Source organism: Strix uralensis, chromosome 1 (genome assembly GCF_047716275.1).
Source record: "Strix uralensis isolate ZFMK-TIS-50842 chromosome 1, bStrUra1, whole genome shotgun sequence".
NCBI classification, from domain to species: domain Eukaryota; kingdom Metazoa; phylum Chordata; class Aves; order Strigiformes; family Strigidae; genus Strix; species Strix uralensis.
Window position 1 is genome coordinate 175,066,681 of NC_133972.1, and position 23,466 is coordinate 175,090,146.

Here is a 23,466-nt window from a genome sequence, read left to right on the forward strand (position 1 = left end):
CCCTGGGCCTGCGTCCCCAGTTCAGACTGGTGGGCACTGGGGGCGGAGTGCCGCATGCCCAGCCTGTCCTTGGGCACCTCCTGCTCCCACTTCCCACCCCAGCCCGTCCAGTGTCTGGGTGGAGGGTGGTGCTGGGGCCCTTTCCCTTTCCTGCTGTTTCTGCAGAGAGAACGAAGTGTTACCCCACTGCTCAGCGCCTGCCAGGCCACACCTGGAATCCTGTGTCCAGTTTTGGTCCCTGCTGTACAAAAAAAGCTGTGGCCAGGCTGGAGAGGGCCCAGAGAAGGGCCATGGAGGTGATCACGGGGCTGGGCAGCCACGTGAGGAAAGGCTGAGAGATTGGGTTTGTCCAGATTGGAGAAGAGAAGGCGCCGGGGAGACCTTATCTCCATGCTCCGGTATCTACAGGGTGACTACAAAGAAGGTGGAGAGTCCCTTTGTACAAGGAATCCCACGGAAAGATGAGGGGTGACGGGTACAAGTTACTCCTGGGGAGATTCCAACTGGACCAAATTGAAAGTTTTTCACAATGAGAACAATCAGCTGCTGGAATAATCTCCCCGGGGAAGTGGTGGGTTCCCCAACACCGGACACTTTTAAGAGTTCAGCTGGACAGGGGGCTGGGCTTGTCTAGGCCGGGCTTTTGCCAGAAAGGTTGGGGCAGATGATCTCTGAGGTCCCTTCCCACCTGGGAGTCTGTGATTCTGTGATTCTCTAACACCCGCCACAAACCTGCTGGGCTGGAGCCGCGGGGCAGCCGGTGCCTGGGTTCCAGCGACGCTGCCAGCGAACTTCCGAGGTGCAGTTTAGCCGGGGAGCAAAGCAGCGCTCGGCCGCAGCCAACCACAGGCTCGTGGCTCTTCCCGGGGGGGTGCGGTGCCCTGGGGTAAAGCAAAGGGCTCCCTGGGGCCCTGCCCTGTCTGCATCCAGGCCTGTGTGCAATGTCTTCTGCCCGGGGAATAACAACCCTCGCATCGCCTGGAGCGCGCAGGGTCCCTCCTGGCTCTTATCTGGGCAGTGGAAAAACCTTTTCTGTCCTTTTTTCTCAGCGGCGGAAGGAGAACAGGGATCACAGTGTTTGCTTGGCAGCTGCTGGGCGAGAGGGAAGGGCGGCCGTGGGTATGGGGAGAAGGGAAGGACTCCCAGCCCTCCCTCCCTCCCGCAGGCGGAGGGGCCAGGCCTGCCCCTGCCTTCGCCTGGGCCCGTGCCAGTGCCCCCCAGCTCCGCCACCGTCCCTGCTCGGCCGGGTCTTTCCAGCTGGCAGTCTGTTAGCCCCGCGCCCGCCGCGCTGCTCTGAATTAGTGCTGGGAATATGTTTTTGTGAGCGGTAGGATCAAATGCTTCACTGGAATCACAATATTTTCCGTCTCATGCGTTCCCTTCACCTGTTAATTGTGTAACAGGATCGCACGGAGAGAACAGGTTTATCTGGCACCGCAGATCCCTCGTCCCGCTCCCGCAGGGTCGCAGGAGATGGTGGCTCCGTCGGTTGTTTTGCTGCGGACTGCAGATAGCAGCAGGGGCGGGTGCCCCCCGCCAGCCCTTCTGCCCAGCCGTCGCTGTGCCTGCAGGGGGGGGTCCAGCCAGCACCCCCGGCGGGCTCAGGGGCAGGTTGCTCTATAATTGCTCCAGAGCCTGGTCCCAGCCCTGGGGACAAAGGGGCTGTTGGTGACGGGTCTGGCACTCGAAACGGGGCCCTGGGAGCAGAGCTCGGAGCCACGCCACCGCACCTCGGACGTGGGCAGTGAGCTCCCAGCGCGGGGGGTGCGGGGGCTCTTCCCCCACAGACTCACGTGTGGATGAGCCCCCCCGGGCACCCGCCGGCTGCTGCTCCTGCGGGACCGGCTCCAGCTTCGGGGCGCAGCGGTGACCAGGCGGCTCTGCCCGCCGCCACTGTTTGTTGTCCCTGTCCCTGAGTGAGCTGAAGGAGGCAGCACAGGTGACGAAGTGGGGCCTCAGCCTTCTTAGCTCATTTCTTCACAGGTTTTAAAAAGTTATTTCCGTGTTGCAGCAGTCACAGCCCTGCCCTGCCTGTTGCATAGCGCGGGGCACTGGGGGCAGGCGTGCAGCTCCGTCACAGCCAGTGAGGGTTGGAGAAGGTGAGCGGAGCCCAGCCTGGGCCGCGGGCTGGGACAGAGCCCCTGCAGAGACACGGCCCTCGGTCTCTGCTGCTTGCACACCTTGCTGCAAGGGGACAGTCCCTGCTGCCGAGGGGGTGTCCCCAGGCCTTAGCAGCACCTCCTCGCTGACTGTAACCCCAACAGAAGCCCCTTGAGAAGTCCGGACACGGCCTTTACTGTCACCCAGGCTTAGGAGGGCCCGGTTGGGATTTACTCCTCAAAAGGGCTCCCCCAGGCACTCTGCATTCCCTGCTCAGCCCTGAGGCCCCAGTAAGTCCTGCCAGTTCCCAGCGCCAGAAGGGTTGCAGAGAACTGGGGATGAGTCTCTTTAACCAAGGAACAAGTGCCAGGACAAGAGGGAATGGCCTCAAGCTGCGCCAGGGCAGGGTCAGACTGGCTCTTAGGAAGTATTTCTTTGCAGAAGGGGTTGTTGGGCGATGGAATGGGCTGCCCAGGGCAGAGGGGGAGTCCCCATCCCTGGAGGGGTTGAAGAGTCGGGTTGAGCCAGCGCTGAGGGATCTGGTGGAGTTGGGAACTGTTAACTGTAGTTGGGTTGATGGTTGGACTGGATGATCTTCAAGGTCTTTTCCAACCCAGACGATTCTGTGATTCTGTGATGTTGCAGTGTCACTGGGAGCCAGGTAAACCGTGCCTGAGTGAGCATTGTCACCTTGGTATGCTGCTAGCCCTCCCCCCGCACAGCCAGGGGTTTCTGTCCCGTGGCAGAGCAGTGCTGGCACTGCTCCGGGTTGTGACCTGCGGCATCAACACATGTCTGCTGTCGCCGTTCAGCCAGGCAGGTCCTGGTGCTTGAGCCCGGTGAGCCCAGGGTCTCTGCAGTCCAGGTAACCGCTCCTCCTCCTTGCTCAGTTCTCCCTTTGGGTGCCTCTTGGGCTTTGCCTGGTGTCCCCTAGACGGTGCCATTTCTTACCTCCTGGCCCTCTGTGCCCAGACCATCCGCTGCACCTGGGGAGGCGGCTGCTGCAGCTGGGACCACTCTGCAGCCCACGGGCAGGTGTTGGGGCCGCAGCGGCTCGCTGGGCTCTTGCCCACCTGCGGTGGGTGGGGAGGGCTCTGTCCCAGTGCCCCTGTGAGCCACAGGCAGGCAGGAGTGGGGCAGCAGCTCGGGGGGTGAACTCGGCTCAGCTCTGGTGTACAGAGTGCTGGCAGCTGCCTTCGATCGAGAGACTTTGATCCCCAAAACTTCATCTTTTCCTTGGTCTCTGGCTCAGCACCATTCCAGAAAATCCCTGAAGAGGTTTGGTCCTCTTCCTCCTAGCCTCGGTATGCAGGAGACTGGTGCATCCTCCAGCCTGGTGGGGCATCTCCTTCGTGTTGCCGTTGGTATGGTGTTTTCGGGATGGTTATGTGATGGCGACGCCTGGGCTCAGGCTGTGAGAAGGGAACACGCCACTTCCCTCCCCTTCCCTGCTGCTGCTTGGCATCTCACCCCCACCCTGGCCCCGGCAGCCCTGTGGGGGAAAAGGGACCTGCAGGAATGGGGGGTGAGGGTTGCTGTCCCACCGCTACCCTCCTGCCCTGCCTGCCCCTTTGCTCCAGCCCGTCTCTCCTGGCGTTCTCCCCGGCCGACAGCACAGTCTGCGCTTGCCTCTCCCCAGCAGCCCCCGCCAAGCCAGGCAGAGGGAGCGTTTTTGGTGCCTTGGAGCAACCTCCAGGTTATCCTTCCTCTGTGCAGGTTTCCAGGCAGGGTCTGTGTGTGCTCTTCAGTGGTGCTAACAGTCCCGGGGAGCCAGGACTGGCAACGTGGCCCTGTCGCTGCTCTGCATTGACCAGCACTGAGGGCTGAGGCTTTGCCTGCTGGGCTGCCTTGGAGACAGATCAGTGAACTTAACACCAAACTTTGGAAATGGTTTGGGTAAAGTACCTGCAGGCAGGAACTGGGCTCCCTCGCAGAGGCTGCCCTTGGGCTGGAGCCCCACTGGGTACTTCTGCCTCTGAGAGGCAGGAGGGGAGAGCGGGTGCAGGAGAAACATCTGTGCTGGGGGCTGAGGGTGCGAGACGGCTGCTCGGGCATGGGAGAGCACCCGGGTCCGGTGGCCGGTCTCCCCGGCCGCGCTGGGGGCTGGAGCACTTCCCTCGTCCAGAAGCTGTGTGCCCTGTGCCGGGGTCTTGGGCGCGGGGCCACCGGTGGAGGAGGCCTCTGGGACTGCTCCGTGCTCAGCCTCCCACAGCGTGGAGGGGTGCTGGGGGGGCACGGGAGGGCAGCGGGGTGTCCCTGCTGAGAGATGGGCTCGGCTCATGCGTGTCCCCAGGACGTGAGTGCGGGTGGCTAGGGGAAGCGGCGTGCCCAGGCGCCGTGGCCGTGCCTTCTCCCCGGTCTCCTTGAGCGACCCGAGAAAGGTAACAACCCACCTTGTCCTTATTTTCTTCTCCAAATCGGGTCTAAATGCCGGTGGAGCAGAAATGCCTGTCCATGCTCTCCAGCCCCGTGCCCTCCCAAGGCCCCAGGACTGTATCACTAAGCCTCTTTCTGTGCTCTGTTTCAGTCCTTGTTGACGTGAAAAGCTCAAAAGGGAACGATTTATTGTAAGATGCAATCTGATCTTCTGTAAACCTTCGCTTACTTGTCCCTGGTGATCGCTCCAGGCTGGCCTCAGCTCCTGCCAAGGGCTTTCTGGAAGCAGCCTGAGCCGGGCGTTTGCCCACTCCAGCTCTGGAGTTTTGCCTGTTCCACGTGATGGCCACCGTTAGCAGCACGCGGAGCTGCCGGCAGAGGCACGGCGTGAGATAGCCAAGGTGACCTGTGGCCGGTTCCTTTTGTCCCCAGGCACCTCTGTGATTATAACGCAGTGTTTATTTATTGATGCAGTCTTGGGGCTCGGCGCGCAAGGCAGCTGTTCAGTCTCAGTTTTATTGTCATTCAGCCCAAGTCTGAGCACGTCCGTGTCTGCACGGAACAGGGGACATTTCCCTGATGCTCCTCGCCACGTCCCAGCGCCTCCCAGATCCCAACAGATCCACTGCCCGGAGCCTTCAGCACCGGGACGCCCCGTCAGGCTCGGGGAGCCGGTTGTCCGAAGCTGGGAGGCTGTGGCAGAGGGATGACCCTGGACGCTGCTGTGGGTCGCTCTGAGCGCCTGTTCCTTCCTCCAGCTCCCAGCAGGCAGGAGGTGGCATCACCTGCCCGGGGCTGCAGTTCAGCCGGGCGAGGGGATGGGATGTTCGAGGCGCGGTGGCCCTGGGGGTTGGCTCCTGCTGTCGGCTCCCTGTCTGCACGCGGGAGCGCCGTGGCCCTGCGACGAGGCAGACGAGGAGGTGGCACCTGAGGTTTTCAGACGCACCTGTGCCTTGGAGCCAGACGTCAGCACCCTCCGTGCGGAGCTCCCTTTCTCCTGCGTGTCCTTGTGGCAACCAAAGGGCTGTTCAGGTCTGTGCTTGCCATTTGACTCCTTGTTCTTGGCCTTGCGGCCACTCGCTGCTTTCAGGACAGGACTTTTCTCAAGACTGTGAGCTGATTTTCCAGTGGCGTTTTTGGGGAGAGGTGGGAGAGCAGCTTCACAGAGCACTCTCCTTCCCGGCACGGCCTCCACCGAAACCTGCCTGGCCTGGCACCAGTTCCTGACGGCTCCTGCGGAGGCTGTTTGACCCCCCGCCCCAGGCCGGGCAGTCCCTCCCATAAAGAAGAAATAACTTCCTAAGAGCCAGTCTGACCCTGCCCTGGCGCAGCTTGAGGCCATTCCCTCTTGGCCTGCCGCTGGTTCCTTGGCTCAAGAGACTCATCCCCCCTCTCTGCACCCTCCTTTCAGGCAGTTGCAGAGGGCCAGGAGGTCTCCCCTCAGCCTCCTCTTCTCCACACTAAACCCCCCCAGTTCCCTCAGCCGCTCCCCATCACACCTGTGCTCCAGACCCTGCACCAGCTCCGTTGCCCTTCTCTGGACACGCTCGAGTCATTCAAGGGCCTTTTTGGAGTGAGGGGCCCAAAACTGAACCCACTCATCGAGGGGCGGCCTCACCAGTGCCGAGCACAGGGGTCAGATCCCTTCCCTGTCCCTGCTGGCCACTCTAGTGCTGATACAAGCCAGGATGCCATTGGCCTTCTTGGCCACCTGGGCACACTGCTGGCTCCTGTTCAGCCGGCTGTCGATCAACACCCCCAGTCCCCTCCTCTTGCCTTCTGCCAGCAGCATCACCCTCTCTGGAAGGGCCATGGCTCGGGGTTCGCAGCGCTGGTGTGCCAGCCCCGCCGCAGGGGGATGTGGGTGAGGGCTAAGCCGTCTCCCCGCCGGTCCCCGGCAGCGGCCGCCCCAGCAGCGCCCTGGCTGTGCCTGCACTGGGAGCACTGGGAGGCTGCTGGGACTCGCTGGGAAGGCTGCAGTCAGCGAGGCCAGCTGGCCGCGTCGCTGGCTGGCCATGCCGGGCTTTGTGCGGAGCACGTGGAGCCTGTGAGCAGGGGGAACAAGGAACAGAGGTGCTTTGTGTGTCCGCAGCAGGAACTGGGCCACGAGCTGCCCGTCCATGCCCCGTAACGAGCTGGGGGTGCTGCGTGCCTGTGCCTGCGCCCGCAGCTGCCCCGCGCCGCAGCGGGACACTGCACACCAGCTCCTGGCAGCTCCAGAACAATCCCCCGTTCATCTGGCTGCCAGCAGCTCCGGGCAGCCTCTGCCCACGCTGCCAGGGCTGGCGGGGGGGCAGCTCGGGGCAGGGGGTTGCTGTTGACCCCTATCAGAACCGAGGGCTTTTGGAGCAGGTTTTACCCAGGCCGGGGCCAGGACACGGTGGTGCTGGCTGGGCTGGGGACTGGTGATCTGGCGCTGCCCTCAAGGCGGGACTGGCAGAGACCCACCGCAGGGTGGGCCCGTGCTGGATGAGGTGTCTGCAGAGCTGCTCCCGGGGGGTCCTGGGGTGCAGCTCCATGACCCCAGGGGATGGGAACTCATCAGACAGACCCCGGGGCATCAGGGGTTGCCCCCCATCTCCTCGGGATGTTCAAGGGGATGATGTAATGGCTTTTGTTTGTCTGGACCTTCTAATTTGTCCTGTCCAACGTGAGTGTGACCATCAGCCATGGCCAACAGCTCCATGTCCCAGTGCAGAGCAGCGACGAGCGGCGTCCTCAGGGGTCGGGGCTGGGACCAGTTTAACACCTTTGTTTGGGACACGGACAGTGGGATCGAGGTACCCTCAGCACGTTCCCCACCGACACCCAGCTGTGTGGTGCGGGGACACGCTGAGGGAAGGATCCAGCCAGAGGGACCTGGGCAGGCTGGAGAGGGGCCACGGGCAAACCTCATGGAGTTCAACGAGGCCAAGGGCAAGGTCCTGCCCATGGGTCGGGGCAATCCCCAGCACAAACCCAGGCTGGGCAAGGAGGGGATGGAGAGCAGGACTTGCGGGGGTTGGGGGGTGGAAAACTGCCTGTGAGCCAGCAATGGGCGCTGGCAGCCCAGAAAGCCACCCGTGTGCTGGGCTGCACCCAGAGCAGTGTGGGCAGCAGGGCAAGGGGGGGGTTCTCCCCCTCTGCTCTGCTCTGGGAGACCCCCCTGCAGTGCTGGGTCCAGCTCTGGGGGCACCAACATAAGGACAAGGGGTGATGGTTTTAAGCTGACAGGGCAGATTTAAATCAGATCTAAGGCAGAAATCCTTCCCTGTGAGGGTGGGGAGGCCCTGGCACAGGTTGCCCAGAGAAGCTGTGGCTGCCCCCTCCCTGGCAGGGTTCAAGGCCAGGTTGGACGGGGCTTTGGGCAACCTGGGCTAGTGGAAGGTGTCCCTGCCCGGGGCAGGGGGTGGCACTGGAGGGGCTTTAAGGGCCCTCCCAACCCATGCCAGTCCATGTTCAGCTACGGGTGTGGGGCTCCCCCACGGCTGCTGGGAAGTGGGGTCCACGTGGGGGTCCCTGTCCACGTGCAGGAGCGGGACCAGCAGGCAACTGTCGGGAGGGGCTGGCACAGGAACCGCTCCGGCTCACTGGCTCTCTCCTGTGCCCTCACGTCCCGGAGAAATGGTGCCAGCAGCTGCCTGAGCTTGCAGGCAGTCAGGCAGGTCCCGCGGGCAGGGCAGAGCAGGCAGCAGGCAGGGGTTTTGCTGCACTCGCCGATTCCTGGGCAGAGCTGTGTGGGCCAGAGTTCTCCGCAGGGGCTGCAGTGGAGATGACCCACGTGCAGGCAGCACCTTCCCGTGGTGGGGCCGGGAGCCATGGGCAGGGCTGTCTGACCCCTTCCTGTGCCTGGCAGGTGAATCAGGGGAACATGCCAGGCATCCAGAGCACCTTCCTTGCCATGGACACTGAGGAGGGTGTGGAGGTGGTGTGGAATGAGCTGCTCTTCACTGACAAGAAGGCCTTTAAAGCGCACGAGGTGAGTTCTGGGGGGACAGACTGTGGCTGCACCTCCCCGGGTCCCCGCTGTTCATGCACAGCTCAGTCCATTAGTAGGGCTAATCCCAGCACGCTGTGCTGCGTGCCTGTCTTCATGGCTTCCCTCTCAAAGGCAGCTCCAAGCATCCTCTGTACCCCAAAAACAGCTTTCCCTGTGAGCGGGGGCACAGCCTCCTCCCCAGCCCCCGGTTCCTCTGTTCCTGGAGGTGTCCCGCCGCGTCCCAGGAGCTGCCACCCCACCTGTCCTTCCTCTGCCCGCAGGAGAAGATCAAGACCATGTTTGAGCAGCTGGTGCTCGTGGATCACCCCAACATCGTCAAGCTTCACAAATACTGGCTGGATGTGAAAGACCTGAAGGCACGGGTAGGGAGGTCTCAGGGAGGCGAAGCATCCAGGGGGTCTCTGGGCGGGGGGGGGATGCCGATGGGGATCAGGTGGGGATCCCAGCGGTGCTCCTCACCCCGCTCCCCGGGACTCCCCTTCCCTCCCTGGGCCACGGCCGCCGCTGCCCGCTCTCAGCGTGCCGCTGGCTGGTGCAGCCCATGGGCCGTGCACGGTGCAGGCAGTGCAGGGAGGGGGGAAGCTGACGCCTCCCTTCCCTGCCAGGTCATCTTCATCACAGAATACGTGTCTTCAGGGAGCCTGAAGCAGTTCCTGAAGAAAACCAAGAAAAACCACAAGGCCATGAATGCCAGGGTAGGTTCCCTGGGTGCATGCACAGGTGAAGTGGGGAGCTCTGTGTCTGTGGGCACAGAGAGGGTCTCTGGTCTCAGAGCACGTGGGCACCGCTGCTCCCTGTTACCCAGGGACTCTCCGCTGTAGGGAGATGGTGTCTGGGTGAGGGCTGGAGCAAGAGCGGATCTTCCCCAGGACAGCCCAGAACAGATCCTGCTGTTGGGATCTGACCCCGAGGGGGGGAACTTGCTGGAAGCGGCTGCAGCGAGGCTCCGCTGCGTGATGCTGACTGCTCCTGGGGCTGCGTTGTGCTCCAGGGGGCCAGCACCTCCACCACCCTCCAGCAGGGACAGTGGGCTTGTGGCCAGGCTACTGCTTGGGTTGGAGGGACCAGTTTCACCTGCAAACCCGCCCAGTATGGGTCTGACTAATGGTTTTGCAGGCAGGTCTCAGCTGGCTGTGACTGAGGAGCTGGGTGGCCATGCTGGGGGCCCCATGCTCGACCTTGCAAGCCCTGCCATGAAGTTTGAGCTCAGTATCACACCAGTGCAGTTAGGCCCTCCTAGAGCTGAGCCTCCCTGTTGGTGTGTCCAGGGAGAACCATAATGATGGGCCCCACAACCACAGCTGGCTCTGCCCCCACTGCGATGTGCCTGTCCCTGCTGCCCCCAGGGTTTTGGGGCTCAGGAGAGCTCTGGTAAGGATGAGCTCCCAACTTTGATGGTGTCTCCTGAACAGGGGTTGGAAAGGAGACTGCTGTGGCTGGCACAGCGTGTGGCTCATCTTTGAGTGAGTCTCTGCAGGGCTAGCGGGAGGCAGATTTACCGGGTCACGGGGTCATGGGTGGGAGTGACACGATCCGGCTGCGGGGCTGTGGTGGGCGCCTCGTCTGACGGCGAGCTCTGGTCTCTGCTCTAGGCCTGGAAGCGCTGGTGCACTCAGATCCTCTCTGCTCTCAGGTAAGCTCGCCATTGCTTGTGCTGTCAGCCGTCCCGCGGCTCCTGGGCTGGGCACCGGTGACGTGCTCAGGGCAGCTTTGTGCCTCCCCAGCTTCCTGCACTCCTGCGAGCCACCCATCATCCACGGCAACCTGACCAGCGACACCATCTTCATCCAGCACAATGGGCTCATAAAGATTGGCTCAGGTAGGAAGGTGCTGCTTGGCTCCGAGTGAAGCCAGAAGAGTCAGTGGGAGGGAGCTGCCCACCCAGGAACGTCCCGGGTGGTGCGGGGTGGTGTGACAAAGGGGTTTGGCTGGGCAGGAGAGGCGAAAGCTCAGGGTGGCTCAGGGGATCACCTGGGCTGGGCTTGGAGAGAGAGACAGAGATCTCGAGGTGCTGGAGCGAGTGCAGAGGAGGGTAACGAAGCTGGGGAAGGGCCTGGATAATAAATCCTGTGAGGAGCGATGGAAGGAGCTGGGACTGTTCAGTGTGAGGAGGAGAAGGCTGAGGGGAGACCTCATCACTCTACAGCTCCCTGAAAGGACGTTGTAGAGAGGTTGGTGCTGGTCTCTTCTCCCAGGGAATTAGTGACAGAACAAGAGGGAACGGCTTTAAACTGCAACAGGGGAGGTTCAGACTGGGCATGAGGAACAAATGTTTCCCAGCAAGAGTGGTCAGAGAGTGGAATAGGCTGCCCAGGGAGGGGGTGGAGTCCCCATCCCTGGGTGTGTTTAAGGGCCGCTTGGATGAGCTGTGGGGGGATGTGGGGTAGGGGAGAACTTTGTAGAGTCGGGCTGAGGGTCAGACTCGATGATCCCGAGGGGCTTTTCCAACCTGAAGGATTCTGGGATTCTATGGAGTTACCTTCTCTTCTGTTTGCTCCCTCCGCTCTGTGCCTCCTCACCCGCCCGCTCCCGGCTCGGCACTGACCCACAGTCTGGCACAGGGTGTTCGCCAACGGTGAGTGTCCCTCTGCCACTTCTCCCGTCCCTGGGCTGGAGTTTCTCCCTCGCGGGTCCGAGGTGCCGCGGCATGGAGGAGCAGCCCTGGGCCCTTTGGGGAGCTGCTGCTCGTATGGGGAGAGCAGGGGGGTCTCCTGGGGGAGGGGGTGCCCCTCGGGTGGCCACATGGGCAGGAGCACAGGTGGGGATCCCTGGGAGCACCCGTCTGTGCTCGCAGCCCTGGGGAGGCGCCTCCGAGGAGCCGTGGCGCAGAACATTTCTCGCTTTCTGACGCAGCACTCCCGGATGACCTGCGGAGCCCCATCAGGATTGAGAGGGAAGAGCTCCGCAACCTGCATTTCTTCCCGCCGGAGTACGGCCGTGAGTGTGGGGCACGGGCAGCGGGGGTGCCAGGGGGACGCGGGGGGCCCTGCGCGAGGTGTGGGCACAGCCCGTACAGAATTACTCAGTGCATTCGTAACTGAAGCTGCTGGCCGTGATTCACAGAAGATCATGTGATAGTGAGGGACTGTGATAACGTTGTGGGTAAAATTTAGTGTGGATTAGAGCAGAGCTGGGCACGTGGGAAAAACAGCCGTGCCTGCATGGGGGGGGACTGCACTAGCAACTACTGGTTAGGAAGGAGATCTCAGCCTGACCATGGATGGCTCTGGAAACATCAGCTTGAGGCCCAGGAACGCTCAAAAGCACGTAAAATGCTACAACAATTAGGGAAAAGGGAGCAAAGAGTCTTTGTGCCATGTGACAACTCATGATGTGACCCCCGCCTTGAATACTTCTGAGCAAATTTGAGGGGAATAAGCGGGGAAGGTTTGCACAGGGAACTGTGAGGAAATGTGCGCTGGGGGGGGGAAGGCGGCGTGGGCAGCGGGAGGGGAGGGGTGGGCAGGGGTGTGCGGGGGTGAGGCAGGGCGTGGGGCAGGCGGGTTCTGGCCTGTGCGTCTGCCCTGATGCGGTTCCGGCCCGGTTTTGCAGAAAAGGCTGACGGGACTGCCGTGGACATCTTCTCCTTCGGGATGTGCGCGCTGGAGGTACGGAGCAGGGCAGCGGCCGTGCCCGGGAGCCTGCTGTGACGCCTGGGCATGGGGCAGGATGGGCATCGCAGGGGCCTGGGGGGCTTCCCCAGGAGTCTCCTCACCCCCTTCCAAACCTCACTGTGAGCTGGGGGTCCCGTGCAGCCATGGAGACACCACTGCTGGGGGCAGCAGAACATTTTCTGCTGCCGTGGCCCACCCTGCCCCGGGTGCAGCAACAGGCTTAGCTCACCTCTGTGCTCAGCTGGTGCCTCCTCTTCCTCCTGGGCTGTGACAGCCCTGGGCGGGGAGGGTGCAGCGGGCAGGGACAGGCCGTGCTGCTCCAAGGGGATGTGCCCGGGCAGACCGTGGGGCTGGTGCTGCCTGCGTTGTCCCCCGGTCTGCACGGTGCCTGCCGTGCCTGCCCTGCCAGGAACCACCCGGTGCTGCAACGGGCGAGAAGTGGGCCCCGGGGGCAGGGACGCGGCGGCCGGGGAGTGCTGGGGAGCCCCGGAGAGCCGCAGCCCGGCCGGGCTCCACACTGGGGCAGGGGATGTCCCTTTGGGAAGCTCAAGGACCGACCCAAGCCTCGGCCACGTGCACCCGCGGCCACGTTCCTCCTTCCCCAGATGGCAGTGCTGGAGATCCAGACCAACGGGGACACGCGGGTCTCGGAGGAGGCGATCGTGCGGGCGCGACATTCGCTGGACGATCCCAACATGCGGGTGAGTGCAGCCGGCTGGGCCTCGGGGACCCACCTGCGGGTCGGGCGTCCCTCCTGGGGTGTAAATCTCCCCGGGAGCATCCCTCCCCTCAGCTGGTGTCTGCGATGTCGGGCAGCCCAGCAGTGCTGGGGGGTTACACCACTGAAAGGGGAACAGGGACAAGGACCCGCTGCAAACCCAAGGGCAGCCAGATCTGCTGGGTGAAGGACACGGGGATTCCCACCCTCCTGGCTGGTCCCCACCCCCATTTCCCAGTCCTACCAGTAGTAAGGGTGAGTGTGAGTTCCCAGGAGGTGCCCGTGCACACACGTGTGCACACACGTGTGCACACACACACACACATGCTCCGTACAGATGTGGCCACTGCAGGCAGCTCAGCACGGACCGGGGGTGCCACGTCCACGGGCACAGAATCACCAACAGCCAGATCCTGCTCTTTAGCGTCAATGCTCAGGGCAATCCCCCTCACAGGCCACTGGTATCTGGCTCCGTCCCACGAGTCTCCCCGTTACCAATCAGACTTACGGTCCATCTGGTATCTCTGCCCCCTTCCCGAGCTTTCATCTCACTGGCTCGTCCAGCTTGATGTTTGCCAGAGGACCACACATGCTCGCAGGGAACAGAGAACGAACTTACACTGTAAATACTCAGGAAGAGAGTTTAATAAGACAGGACAGACTGAGGTGATCGGGGGCAAGGCTCAGCCAGGCAGCAGAGTGCTGACGGGCAGCCGGCACCTTTTATCCCCCTCCATTTTCCTCCCCCTCAACCCCTCCCTTCCTCTTCCTTTGGCCAGTCTCCACAACATCCCATAATAAGTGTGTACACTCCCCAGATTCTCCCGTTTGATCTTAGAACTCCCTCAGGCATCCCACAGTAAATCCTACCCCCTTCGATGCAATAGTGCCCTTCTTTGCCTGGTGTCCCAGAGGGTCCCTTCCGCGGGGCCATCCGCGCTGTTGCTGCTCACCTCTGGTGGCCTTTGGGCAGCTGATCGTGGGTGCCCACCCCACCACCCTTCTTCTGGTCGTTTTTTGGTCTCTGTGTCTGTTCTGAACAGCCATACAGATACCTGTACAGGGACTGCACGGGGCAGGTCAGGGCTGGCCCCAGGCCAGAGCAGAGAGAGGCTCTTGCTCTCCTGCCGTCAATGGGCAGAAACGGGCAGATGCGTCCCTGCTCTCCCGCATCCCTCCCGCTGCCTCAGGCCGCCCTTTCTCCGCTCCTACCCCACCTTTCTCGGTGGGCTGCTGCCCTGCGAGCCAATCCTGCCAGATACACCCCTGCCTGTCCTCCTCCCGGCCCTTTGCTGGCTTTGCACCTCCTCCCTGATGAGAGTGCACGGGGAGCAGCGGTGCTGTGGCCGGGCTCTTGGCGGGTGCCCAGCAGGATGCTGCCCTCTGCCCTGCCCTGCCCTGCCACTGCCCACTACTCAGATCTGCTTCCCAGGAAACGCCGGGGCTGGCGGCAGTGGGGATGGGCGGGGGAACGCCCAGCTTTGCCTCCAGTTTACGCTTTGCTTTGGCCCTCAGGAGTTCATTCTGTCGTGCCTGACCCTCAACCCAGACAAGCGACCGACAGCGAACAACCTGCTCTTCCACCGGGTGCTCTTTGAGGTGCATTCCCTGAAGCTGCTGGCAGCACACTGCTTCATCAACAACCAGTGTGAGTGACCGTGTGGCCCCCGGCCCCACTGCAGCTCGGGTTGCTGCCCCAGCAGAGCTGGGGGTGAGGGGGAGCCCGGGGGGGTCACGGCTCATCGACCTGCCCGCGGGTCTGTGCTGCGGCGTCGCGCTGCGGGACCTCCCGGCTGACAGCCCCTTTCTGCCTTTGCCCCAGATCTGATGCCGGAGAACGTGGTGGAGGAGAAGATAAAGGAACTGGACCTGAACATGGTGATGGCCGAGATCCGGAGGGAGGGTCGGCCCGGAGCCCAGTGGAGGTGAGGAGGAGTGGGGAGGTTTCAGAGCAGCTGTAGCCGAGCCCAGGACGTGCATCCATCCTGGTGATCCCGGGGTGATGGCAGAGCAGTCACAGAGTCACAGAATCCCAGAATCCTTCAGGTTGGAAAAGCCCCTCGGGATCATCGAGTCCAACCCTCAGCCCGACTCTACAAAGTTCTCCCCTACCCCACATCCCCCCACAGCTCATCCAAACGGCCCTTAAACACACCCAGGGATGGGGACTCCACCCCTCCCTGGGCAGCCTATTCCACTCTCTGACCACTCTTGCTGGGAAACATTTTTTCCTCATGCCCAGTCTGAACCTCCCCTGTTGCAGTTTAAAGCCATTTAAGTCCTCCGCACCACTCTTCTCTCCTGCCTCCTCCAGTAATCGCCCTGTCCTGCTTCTCTCCCAGGTACTCAGAGGTCTCCTTCCTTGAACTCGACAAATTCTTAGAAGACGTCAGGTGGGTTGAGGGTGCTGCTGGCTGACCTGCACTGTGTCTTCCCCCTTCGGTCCCCGGCGGCTCCCTGCCCTCGGCTCCCTGAGCCGGGGCCTGCGCTGCAGCTCACGCAGAGCATCCAGTTCGCGCGGCAGCTCACGGTCGTGTGTGATCCCCTCGTGATCCCCTTGTGATCCCCTCCCCGGGGCCAGCAGACCTGGGCTGCCACGCCAGGGCGCGGGGAGCTCTGTGGCCATGCTGCCGGCCCTGCCACGCTGCGGGGGCAGGTCCTGCTCTGGGCCTTCCGCAGCGGACCCGTGCCAGGGCTGCAAGGGGACAGGGCTCAGCTCTTGTCTCTGTGTCTGCACCAGGAACGGGATCTACCCCCTGATGAACTTCGCTGTCTCCAGACCCCACGCCCTCCCGCGGGCACTCTCCCAGCCCCAGGAGGACCCTCAGAAAGCCAAGACTCCCACCCCAGAGCCCTTCGATGTGGAGACCAGGAAGGTAAGGTCAGATCCAGCCGGGGACACGCGCTGCCCTGGGCGTAGGTGAACAGTCTCCGTTCCCGACACCCCACTGCGGGAACCCCTCTCCCTTCAGCCATGCCGGGGCGAGAGCTCTTCTCCTCGTTGCCCCAGGACTGCAACAGTCCCTCTGGCTGGGGCTAGCGGGGTCCGTTTCACCGGAGGCCTCTGGAGCAGCCCCTTGCCTCTGATTCTTCAGCCCTGCCTTCTCTCCTCACACCGGCAGCTCTGGGGTGCGGCATGTTCCGTGCCTCATTGCTGGGGGTATGTTTGAAATCCCGCCGTTGGATCCTGACGCTGCAGTGGCAGCTGAGGCGCCGGCCGAGCTCAGGCCCTGTCGTGCCAGGCGCTGTGCGGGCGGGACTGTGCGTCCCGACGCCGAGTTCGTGGCAGGAAGGTGATCGCAGGGGGGTTTGTGGAGCCCCGCGGGGAGTGGGAGGGGTGCCAGGCTGGGCGGGCAGGGAAGGACTGACACAAGGCAAGGGCGTTTGAGCAGATGTGAAGCCTTCCAAACCCACAGTGTAGCCCTTCGCTGAATGGAGCGGTTCTGTGCTGCAGCGTCACCCCTCACAGGTCCGGGCAGGCTGCCGCCACGTCCCCACAAAGCCTGAGCAGGCCCCGTTCCCTCAGCCTCTCCTCAGAGGGCAGCACTCCAGCCCAGGATCATTTTGATGGCCCTCCACTGAACTTGCTCCAGTTTATCAATGTCTGTCTTGTTTTGGGGGACCAAAATTAGATGCAGTTGGATCCAAACTACTGGATGTAGTTTAATAAGTGCCGAGTAGAGGGGAATAATTATTTCCCTCAATCTCCTGGCTGTGCCCCAGGACGCTGTTGGCCTTCCTTGGTGCCAGGGCACGTTGCAGCTCATGTCCTGCCTGCTGCCCACCCTGACCCCAGCGTCCCTCCAGCAGCGCCAGCAGAGCCTTCCTGCCAGCCAGGCCATCCCAGGCTGCGTCCTTGCCAGGGATCATTCCCTCCCGGAGGCAGGAGCTGGCGTTTGTCCTTTGCTGACACACACATGGGGAGACGAGGCTGTTGGCCGCCGTCACCGGGGCGCAGCTCAGGCATGGCGCTTCTTCCAGCGGCTCCTGTCCCTGAACTGCCGGCCACTCTGAGAGCAGCCAGAGGGGCTTCAGAAAGAGAGGGCTCTTTCTGAAAAAACCACGTGGGTCCTGTGGTTTCCCTGTGGTGACGCTTCTAGTCACTCACTGGTCACCTGCGGCACTGTCTGTGTGTTGCCATGGATGATAGGAATGCAATTTCATACTTGCATTGAATTGATGTTAAAAATACTATGTAGGGCTAAACCTGCTTCTTATTCCTGCAAGATCCTGTGACATGCCTCCCTTCAGAAAGTGCATCAGCAGTGGTTTCTCCCTATCTGTCTGAGGAGCAGCTTTCAGTGCACTTAACTTATGCTTTATTCATAGTGCTCAGTGCTTATTTTTAGTGAGAGTGCTGTGGTGATCGATCAGACACGTTGGAGAAATGTAAATGCAAACCTACGCACTTATGGTTTTTCAGCTCTTTGCATTCGTTATATGCTGCTTTTTCACCTCATGCTCCAAGGGAAGTTTGGCAAGTGCACTGTCTGACCAATGTGTTCAACTAGTTTTTACCCAATTTGACAAAGGACTGGTAATCTCAGAAGCACTGAGTTTCTACAGATTTCAGGAAAACTTGCAGCTGGACAAACCTGCAAGTCCCAGATGAGTGTAGTTACAATGCAGAGTTCTGGGAGGCACTGGAATATGGATGCTGGATGGATCCAAATAATTTTTTTTCATGGTGAGGATGGTTAAACAACGGACCAGGGGCTAAGAGAGGTTTTCAAAACCCAGCTGGGCAGAGCTCTAAACAACCTGCTCTGAATTCACTGCTTGGACTAGAGACCTCTGGATGTCCCGTCCCACCTAAGTGACTCTTTGATCACAGGCAGCAGGTAGAGGGAGGTGGGGAGCAGGGGGCAACGATGCACTCAGTCATCACCAGCCTTGTCCCTGATGATGTCTGCGAGAGGCTGCCCAGCTCGGTGTGATTCAGTGTATCCAGGAGCATGTAGCAGATGGTGCCCTGCGTCACTGGGTGTAAGGAAAGGGGCACCTGCCCTGAGTGTGGCCATGCCAGTCACCTCGCCCAGGAGAAATGGATGCCTGGAGATGGTAACGGTCAGAGGACAGCGGAGCTCAATGCCCAGGGGTGTTTGTCACAGGGAGGAGTGGAGTGGAGGGCACAGGGTCAGGGGAAGGAACAAGCATGTAACTCACCTCTGAGCATAAGCTTGAAATTGAGGAATTAAACCCCGCGTGGAACGGGGATGTTGATTCCTCACTTGGTTTCCTGCCGTTTGGGCTGCCCGACTGCAGCTCGCTCTGGCCTTCCTCTGCCCAGACATCGGGACTCTTGGTGTGAACCATTTTCACAGGAACTTGAAGCTGACATAATGAAGCTTGAAGCTGACCCAGCTTGAAGCTGACCCAGTTCCTTCATAGGAGCTTGAGGATGACATAGTAATAAAATGCCATATTTGTCTAACACATCTCAGTATTCTGCGATGCAGTGCGTGGAGGAAAATCCATATGTCATTTTAATAATATTCAAGATTTGCTCTTTTGTCTGGTTTAAGGATTGGTCATCCCATAAGGAACAAGTACAGTATCAAAACGTAACCAAGAGTTTAGGCAGAGCTTTAGGGAGAAGCCTGCCCCTGGCAAATGGAGCAGAATTCACCCTGGATGTGAAGGTTTCGAGAACTGCACCTCGCACAGGGCTCCCTTACCCACCTCTCAAGCAGCTGGTGGTGGCCATGGTTTGTGGCTGGATACTGGACTAGATTCACCCTCAGCTGCCCCACCCACACAATTCCTAGAAATGTGGGAAGAGGTGGAAGGGCAGGCTGGCAGGTGGAATTAAGGGGTTTAAGTAGGAATTTGAAAGTTGTGCTTGGAGAGAAGAAGTAAAGCAGGCCTGGGGGAGCCACGGGGCTGTGTCCAAGCTGACGTTGATTTTGGCCTCTTCTAGGTGGTGCAAATGCAGTGTAACATGGAACTGAATGAAGACAAGACCCAGTGGCACGTAAGTATTCAGCTTCTGCTCTACATGAGGCACTGGGGCAAGACCTGCTCTCTGTGCCCATCCCTGGCACCCGACCAGGAAGAAGCTTGATCTCAGCTAGTTTGCTGCAGTACCCAAAGGATTTACTCTTGTCCCTTTATAATAAAAGAAGTCTGAGAAGAACGAAGCCACCAGCCCCTCTGGCTGCAGGACAGGAAGGCCTTGGTGTCTTTGTTTGGACATCTTTTAACTCTCCTTCTTTCTAGTCGAACAGTTGCAGGTGAGCTGTAACTTGAGAGAACATTCCTCCAAGACACTCAGACTATCCTGCCAAAGACATCCAATATCTCAGCAGTTACCAGCATCCTCCCTGCTCACCACTGCAGCAGTTTCTAGTGCTGCTGGGAGAGTCAGCACCTTTCTCTCTTTTGGAGAAACGGGTGTTTGCAAAGAGCACTCTCTTCTTTCTGCAGCTGACCCTTCTGCTGATCCTGGAGGACAAATTGCATCGACAGTTGAGCTACGACTTGCTGCCCAGTAAGTTCACTTGCAAGTAAATTTTTTTGTGTGAATGCAGAAGTATTGCCTGGTGGCCCTGGTTAGGTTTAGGCTCAGATTTTGTTAGACACAGATTGTGTTTAGAGCCAGCTTTTCTTTCCTTCTCATACTGGGAGAGCAGACTAAACCTAATATCAGTGTAGTACCAGTTCTTGTCCACTCAGACCCTGGGCTTACAGCCTCTGGCACGCGGCAGTAACCCACGCTCTAAAGTGAACGTCGGGAGTCCAGCAAGTGGCCATCCAGGCCCTGCGGTTCACCCTGGGACACGTGGCGTGCAGTCCTTGGGGTAACACTAGTGGATTCTTCCCTCGTTCCCAACCCCGGTGCAGGCTCCGCAGTACCTGTCAGAGGGGAAGGTGGGCTCTGCTCTGAGGGAGCCCATGGCTCTGGAGGAGGCTGCTTCTCCCAGAGGAGCTCCAGCACAGCAGGGTCCTCCCTAAAATGTGCAGAAGGCTGCTGGAGGCCGCGCGGCTGGAGCCCCTCAGCCGCCTTACAGCCAAAACCCAAGCACAAAGCGTGGAAATCAACGCTCGGGAGCTGCTGCTTCACCAGCTCCTGGTGCTTTTCTGCCCACAGGTAGTGTGGCCTGCCTGTCATGCTGAGCCAAAACAGGGACAAAAAATCACAAAGGGACACATTGCCAAGTCTGTTGTGCTTTGTGTGATTTGGGACTGGAGCTCATTCCTGCCCCATACCTTGTTGAGCTCCAATTCACTGCCTGCCTCTGCACTCTGCTTGCCCCAGGATTAATTCATTTAATGGTTGGACTAGATGATCTTCAAGGTCTTTTCCAACCTAGATGATTCTGGGATTCTGCAATTAGCAGTTACTTAGCCAACCCAAAGTGGACAGCGTGTGCCCCTGAAGCTAACAAAGCCTGGTACAGGTGTGCTGCGGGTTGGGAGAGGGGCACCTTCCTGGCAGGGGAGGAACTAAGAGATGCATGAAGGCTCATGTCCTCCCCGCTCCTTGTCTCTGCAGCCGATAACTCCAAGGACCTGGCCACGGAGCTGGTGCACTACGGATTCATCCACGAGGTGAGCCGCCTCGCCGCTCCTCAGCCCGCGCCACCGCAGTCCCCAAGTCCCTGTGACGCCTCTTCCCCGGGGGAGTCAGAGCTCCTCTGCTCCCCGTCGGCAGCCAGCGAGCGGTCGCAGGGGACAACCCCTTGCAGCGGGTGACCCTTCCTGTTTTGGTCATTGTTTTTCTCCATCCTTTGCTCGTGCCTGACTCCAGGTTGCGGTTTTGAGGGGACAAGTGTGTTGTGGTGTCAGGGTTAAGAGCACCAACCTCGCAGTGGTGCCGAGTGAGAACCGGGAGTGCTGAGGGGAGGAGGTTGAGGCCACCTCCCGTCTCCGGGTGCTTGTCCCAGTGCCTGGGCAGCTGCTCCCGCTGCCTGTGCAGATTTCTGCCTGCAGGAGGGACGGGCCACCCTGGCACCCAACGTCTGGGCTCTCCCTTCGGTGTGTGCAGACGGTCCCAAGAAAGAATTCAGAGCAGCCCAGCCACTGAGGCCGCATGGCAGCATGGCCTCGAGCCAGGGCAGCATGGAGACAATTAAAAATATATTTATTTATTTTGTGCAAGTTAGGAATTCTGGGGCTGTAGGCAAAGTTTTGGAGAATTCCTCGTTCTGGAGGCTGACATTAGACAAGGAAGGGGTCGCTCAGCTTCACTGAGTGAAAAATGTACGTGAGTACACCTGGAGAAAAGCACATTTAGACCTTCTTCATCTGAGCACGGTGACTGCACGGCTCGGCCCTGACACACCACGCTGCTTCCTCCCGTGTGCAGGGAAGTGTGTGGCACTTGGGGCAACCTGCTGCTGTGGAATAGACCTCACGCAGGTCCACGTTCCACGGACTGTAAATGACCTTTTTCTTTCTCCTTCTCCTTTTAACGCGCCTTCCCCTCTCTAACACCTTTCCTCCCCACAGGTGCCTTTCCCTCAGGTGCTGCAGCTGACTCACACCTCGTTACACCGTGTTTAGCTGGGGAGTCTGCTGCTTGTTTCTGACGGAAGGACTTGTGCACCCACATGCTCCTCTGGTTTTCCAGCTGTAGTGGTTGGTCTAACAAAAGATACTACCTACACCTTACAGATTTTGTCTTCAAAATCCAAGGGTTTTTTAAAACAAAAGTAGTAATTTAGCAGCAGTAGTGGCAAAGGGGTGCCTCTAAGCACCAAGAAAACAACTGATTCTGCATTTTTCATTTGAGTGAGAATTTTGAGCTTGTTTCTGGCAATTCCAAAACCCCTCTATGATACAAGGTGGGGGTGTTTTGCATCCTTTACATATCACTGTGTATTTCAGTAATTTCTTTCTTAAGGAATAAACATTCTAATCATGTTAGAAACCACCTACTCCTGAATGTGTCAGAAAAGACATTTCTGCACAAAATAGTTGTCAGACCAACAAAAAGTGACATTAATTTTTATTGTTGTTAGCAGTAAGGATATTATAAAACATGTGGCCACGGAAAATAACTCTAGATCCAGTGTCAGTTAAGTTGAAATTAAACTAAACAAAAGAAGCCAGATCCATTCAGATTGGACGCTTCAAAGAACTCGCTGCTGTTTTGCCTTTATAGTGCACCTGACACAAAAAGGCTCCAATCCTGGTTGGTCATTTGGCGTTATTCAGTAAATACGATTGTTATTAGTGGTGTGTTCCAGATGTGCATGCGAGTTGTTCCCTTCCCACCTCAAAAGTCAGATGTGAAGTCAGTGGCTTGGGATGGAATCGTGTAAGGAAGGAGATGCCCGAGGTAGCCGAGCCAAATTGATCTGTTGGCCTGTTTTTTCTTTTATTTTAGGACGACTGTGAAAAGCTGGCGAACTTCCTGGAAAATGCCTTCCACAAATACCGGTCTCCTCCCTTGTGAGTGCCCTCTGCGCGGTCTGGGCCGGGAAGCGTTCCAGACTGGCAGAAACTGCGGGGCTCCTGTGACCCCGCTTCCTCCCGCAGGCCTGGCTGGGCCGCACGCTCCCGGCTGAGCCCGCGCAGCCCGTGCGAGGGGCGCGCCCGAGCTGTGGGGTGAAAAGGCAGCAGCAAGTGGAGGAGTCATCCGCAAACCCGAGAAATTAGCCGTGCAGCGCGAGGAGTCGGGACCGAGCGGGAGCACGTGGTCCCGGTCCCCACTCCCGGAGCAGCAGGCCAGAGGGAGGTGTGAGGTGGGGGGGGCGGGGTAGCACACCCGCAGCCCCTTCCCCACGACGTTTGTCGAGATGCAAAGCTGCTGCAAGAATCCCCCAAACTGAAAATTTCTGCCTGGGAATGATAAGCTTTCCTCACTGCAGGTCCCAACGCTATTTTTTCCCCTCTTTGCCAGCTGGTAGTACGTGCAGAAGGGAGGAGAGGTGCAGGGTGCGAAAGCTCTGGCGTAGTTCCCGATCTGCCGCATTCCATTCTTTATACCCCGTTTCTCCTGTTTTGTTAAGGTTTCCCCAGCACAGATGAGCCACTGTGATGCCTTGTAATTAGAATCGCACACCTTGGTGTAAGCTGAAGAGAGAGCTTTGTGAGCTGGACTTGATAGGGCATGAGAAGAAATTCCAGAAATCCAAACCCACCAGCTGGATCCGAACATGTGGATCAGCAGAAAGCTCTCTGGTGCTGAACGGAGCCCTTGTCATTCCCCGGCTTGTCTTACGGCCTTCCAAAATCTCACGGCGTCTTAAGGGTAAAACCCCTGATGTCTCTTCCTCCCCTGTTTCTCCTGTGGCGGTTGGAACTTCACTCACTAGCCTGGAGAAAGGGGCAATCAATCATCTTAGCTGCTGCGCACGCCAGGTCTGGTTGGTGACAAGCGCACGCAGGAATTGTTTGTGTCGCAGAAGCCGCACTGCTCCGTGCTGCTCGCGCCGCGCCAGCTGCTCCGTGCGCTGCCGCCGGTGCCCGTTATGCTGCCGCGCTTTGCCGTGCCGCACCGCTCGTACCATGCCGGGCTGGGTCTGCTGCGCCGCCACGCTACGCTGAGCTGCCCGCTTGTGCTGTATTTCCCCATTGTGCTGTGCTGTGCCGACCCTACAAACTGATAAATCAATAAAGCCACTGGAAGCAGCTTATCTCATCAGAGCACTCGGCAAACCACTCGATAATTTCTTAGTCACTCTTGCAGTTAAACTAAATGTGAAATGGCTTCCCTGAGTTCAGCAGATTTA

The 23,466-nt window shown here is 59.6% G+C and overlaps 1 protein-coding gene across 4 annotated transcripts in view; it reads left to right on the forward strand.

Annotated features, from left to right (window-relative positions):
- The window catches only part of NRBP2 (nuclear receptor binding protein 2), a 29,934-nt gene extending 6,554 nt beyond the window's left edge, over nt 1-23,380 (forward strand). Inside the window, exons 2-20 of one of the 4 annotated variants that reach the window (XR_012631629.1) lie at nt 8,312-8,434; nt 8,716-8,817; nt 9,061-9,150; nt 10,048-10,088; nt 10,180-10,274; nt 11,007-11,030; nt 11,309-11,392; nt 12,008-12,063; nt 12,675-12,770; nt 14,303-14,435; nt 14,610-14,712; nt 15,130-15,180; nt 15,528-15,663; nt 18,708-18,761; nt 19,214-19,277; nt 20,283-20,338; nt 21,239-21,367; nt 22,119-22,183; nt 22,744-23,380. Coding sequence is in view for 2 of the 4 variants with exons in the window: in XM_074889848.1 (XP_074745949.1) it covers nt 8,312-8,434; nt 8,716-8,817; nt 9,061-9,150; nt 10,048-10,088; nt 10,180-10,274; nt 11,007-11,030; nt 11,309-11,392; nt 12,008-12,063; nt 12,675-12,770; nt 14,303-14,435; nt 14,610-14,712; nt 15,130-15,180; nt 15,528-15,663; nt 18,708-18,761; nt 19,214-19,277; nt 20,283-20,338; nt 22,119-22,183; nt 22,744-22,762 (1,392 nt within the window). In the remaining 2 variants the exon portion in view is untranslated. Of the gene's footprint in view, nt 1-8,311; nt 8,435-8,715; nt 8,818-9,060; nt 9,151-10,047; nt 10,089-10,179; nt 10,275-11,006; nt 11,031-11,284; nt 11,393-12,007; nt 12,064-12,674; nt 12,771-14,302; nt 14,436-14,609; nt 14,713-15,129; nt 15,181-15,527; nt 15,664-18,707; nt 18,762-19,213; nt 19,278-20,282; nt 20,339-21,238; nt 21,368-22,118 lie in introns of all 4 variants that reach the window. The other 3 variants (XR_012631627.1, XM_074889848.1, XM_074889857.1) reach the window with 3 other exon arrangements.
- The last annotated feature ends 86 nt before the right edge of the window (nt 23,381-23,466 follow it).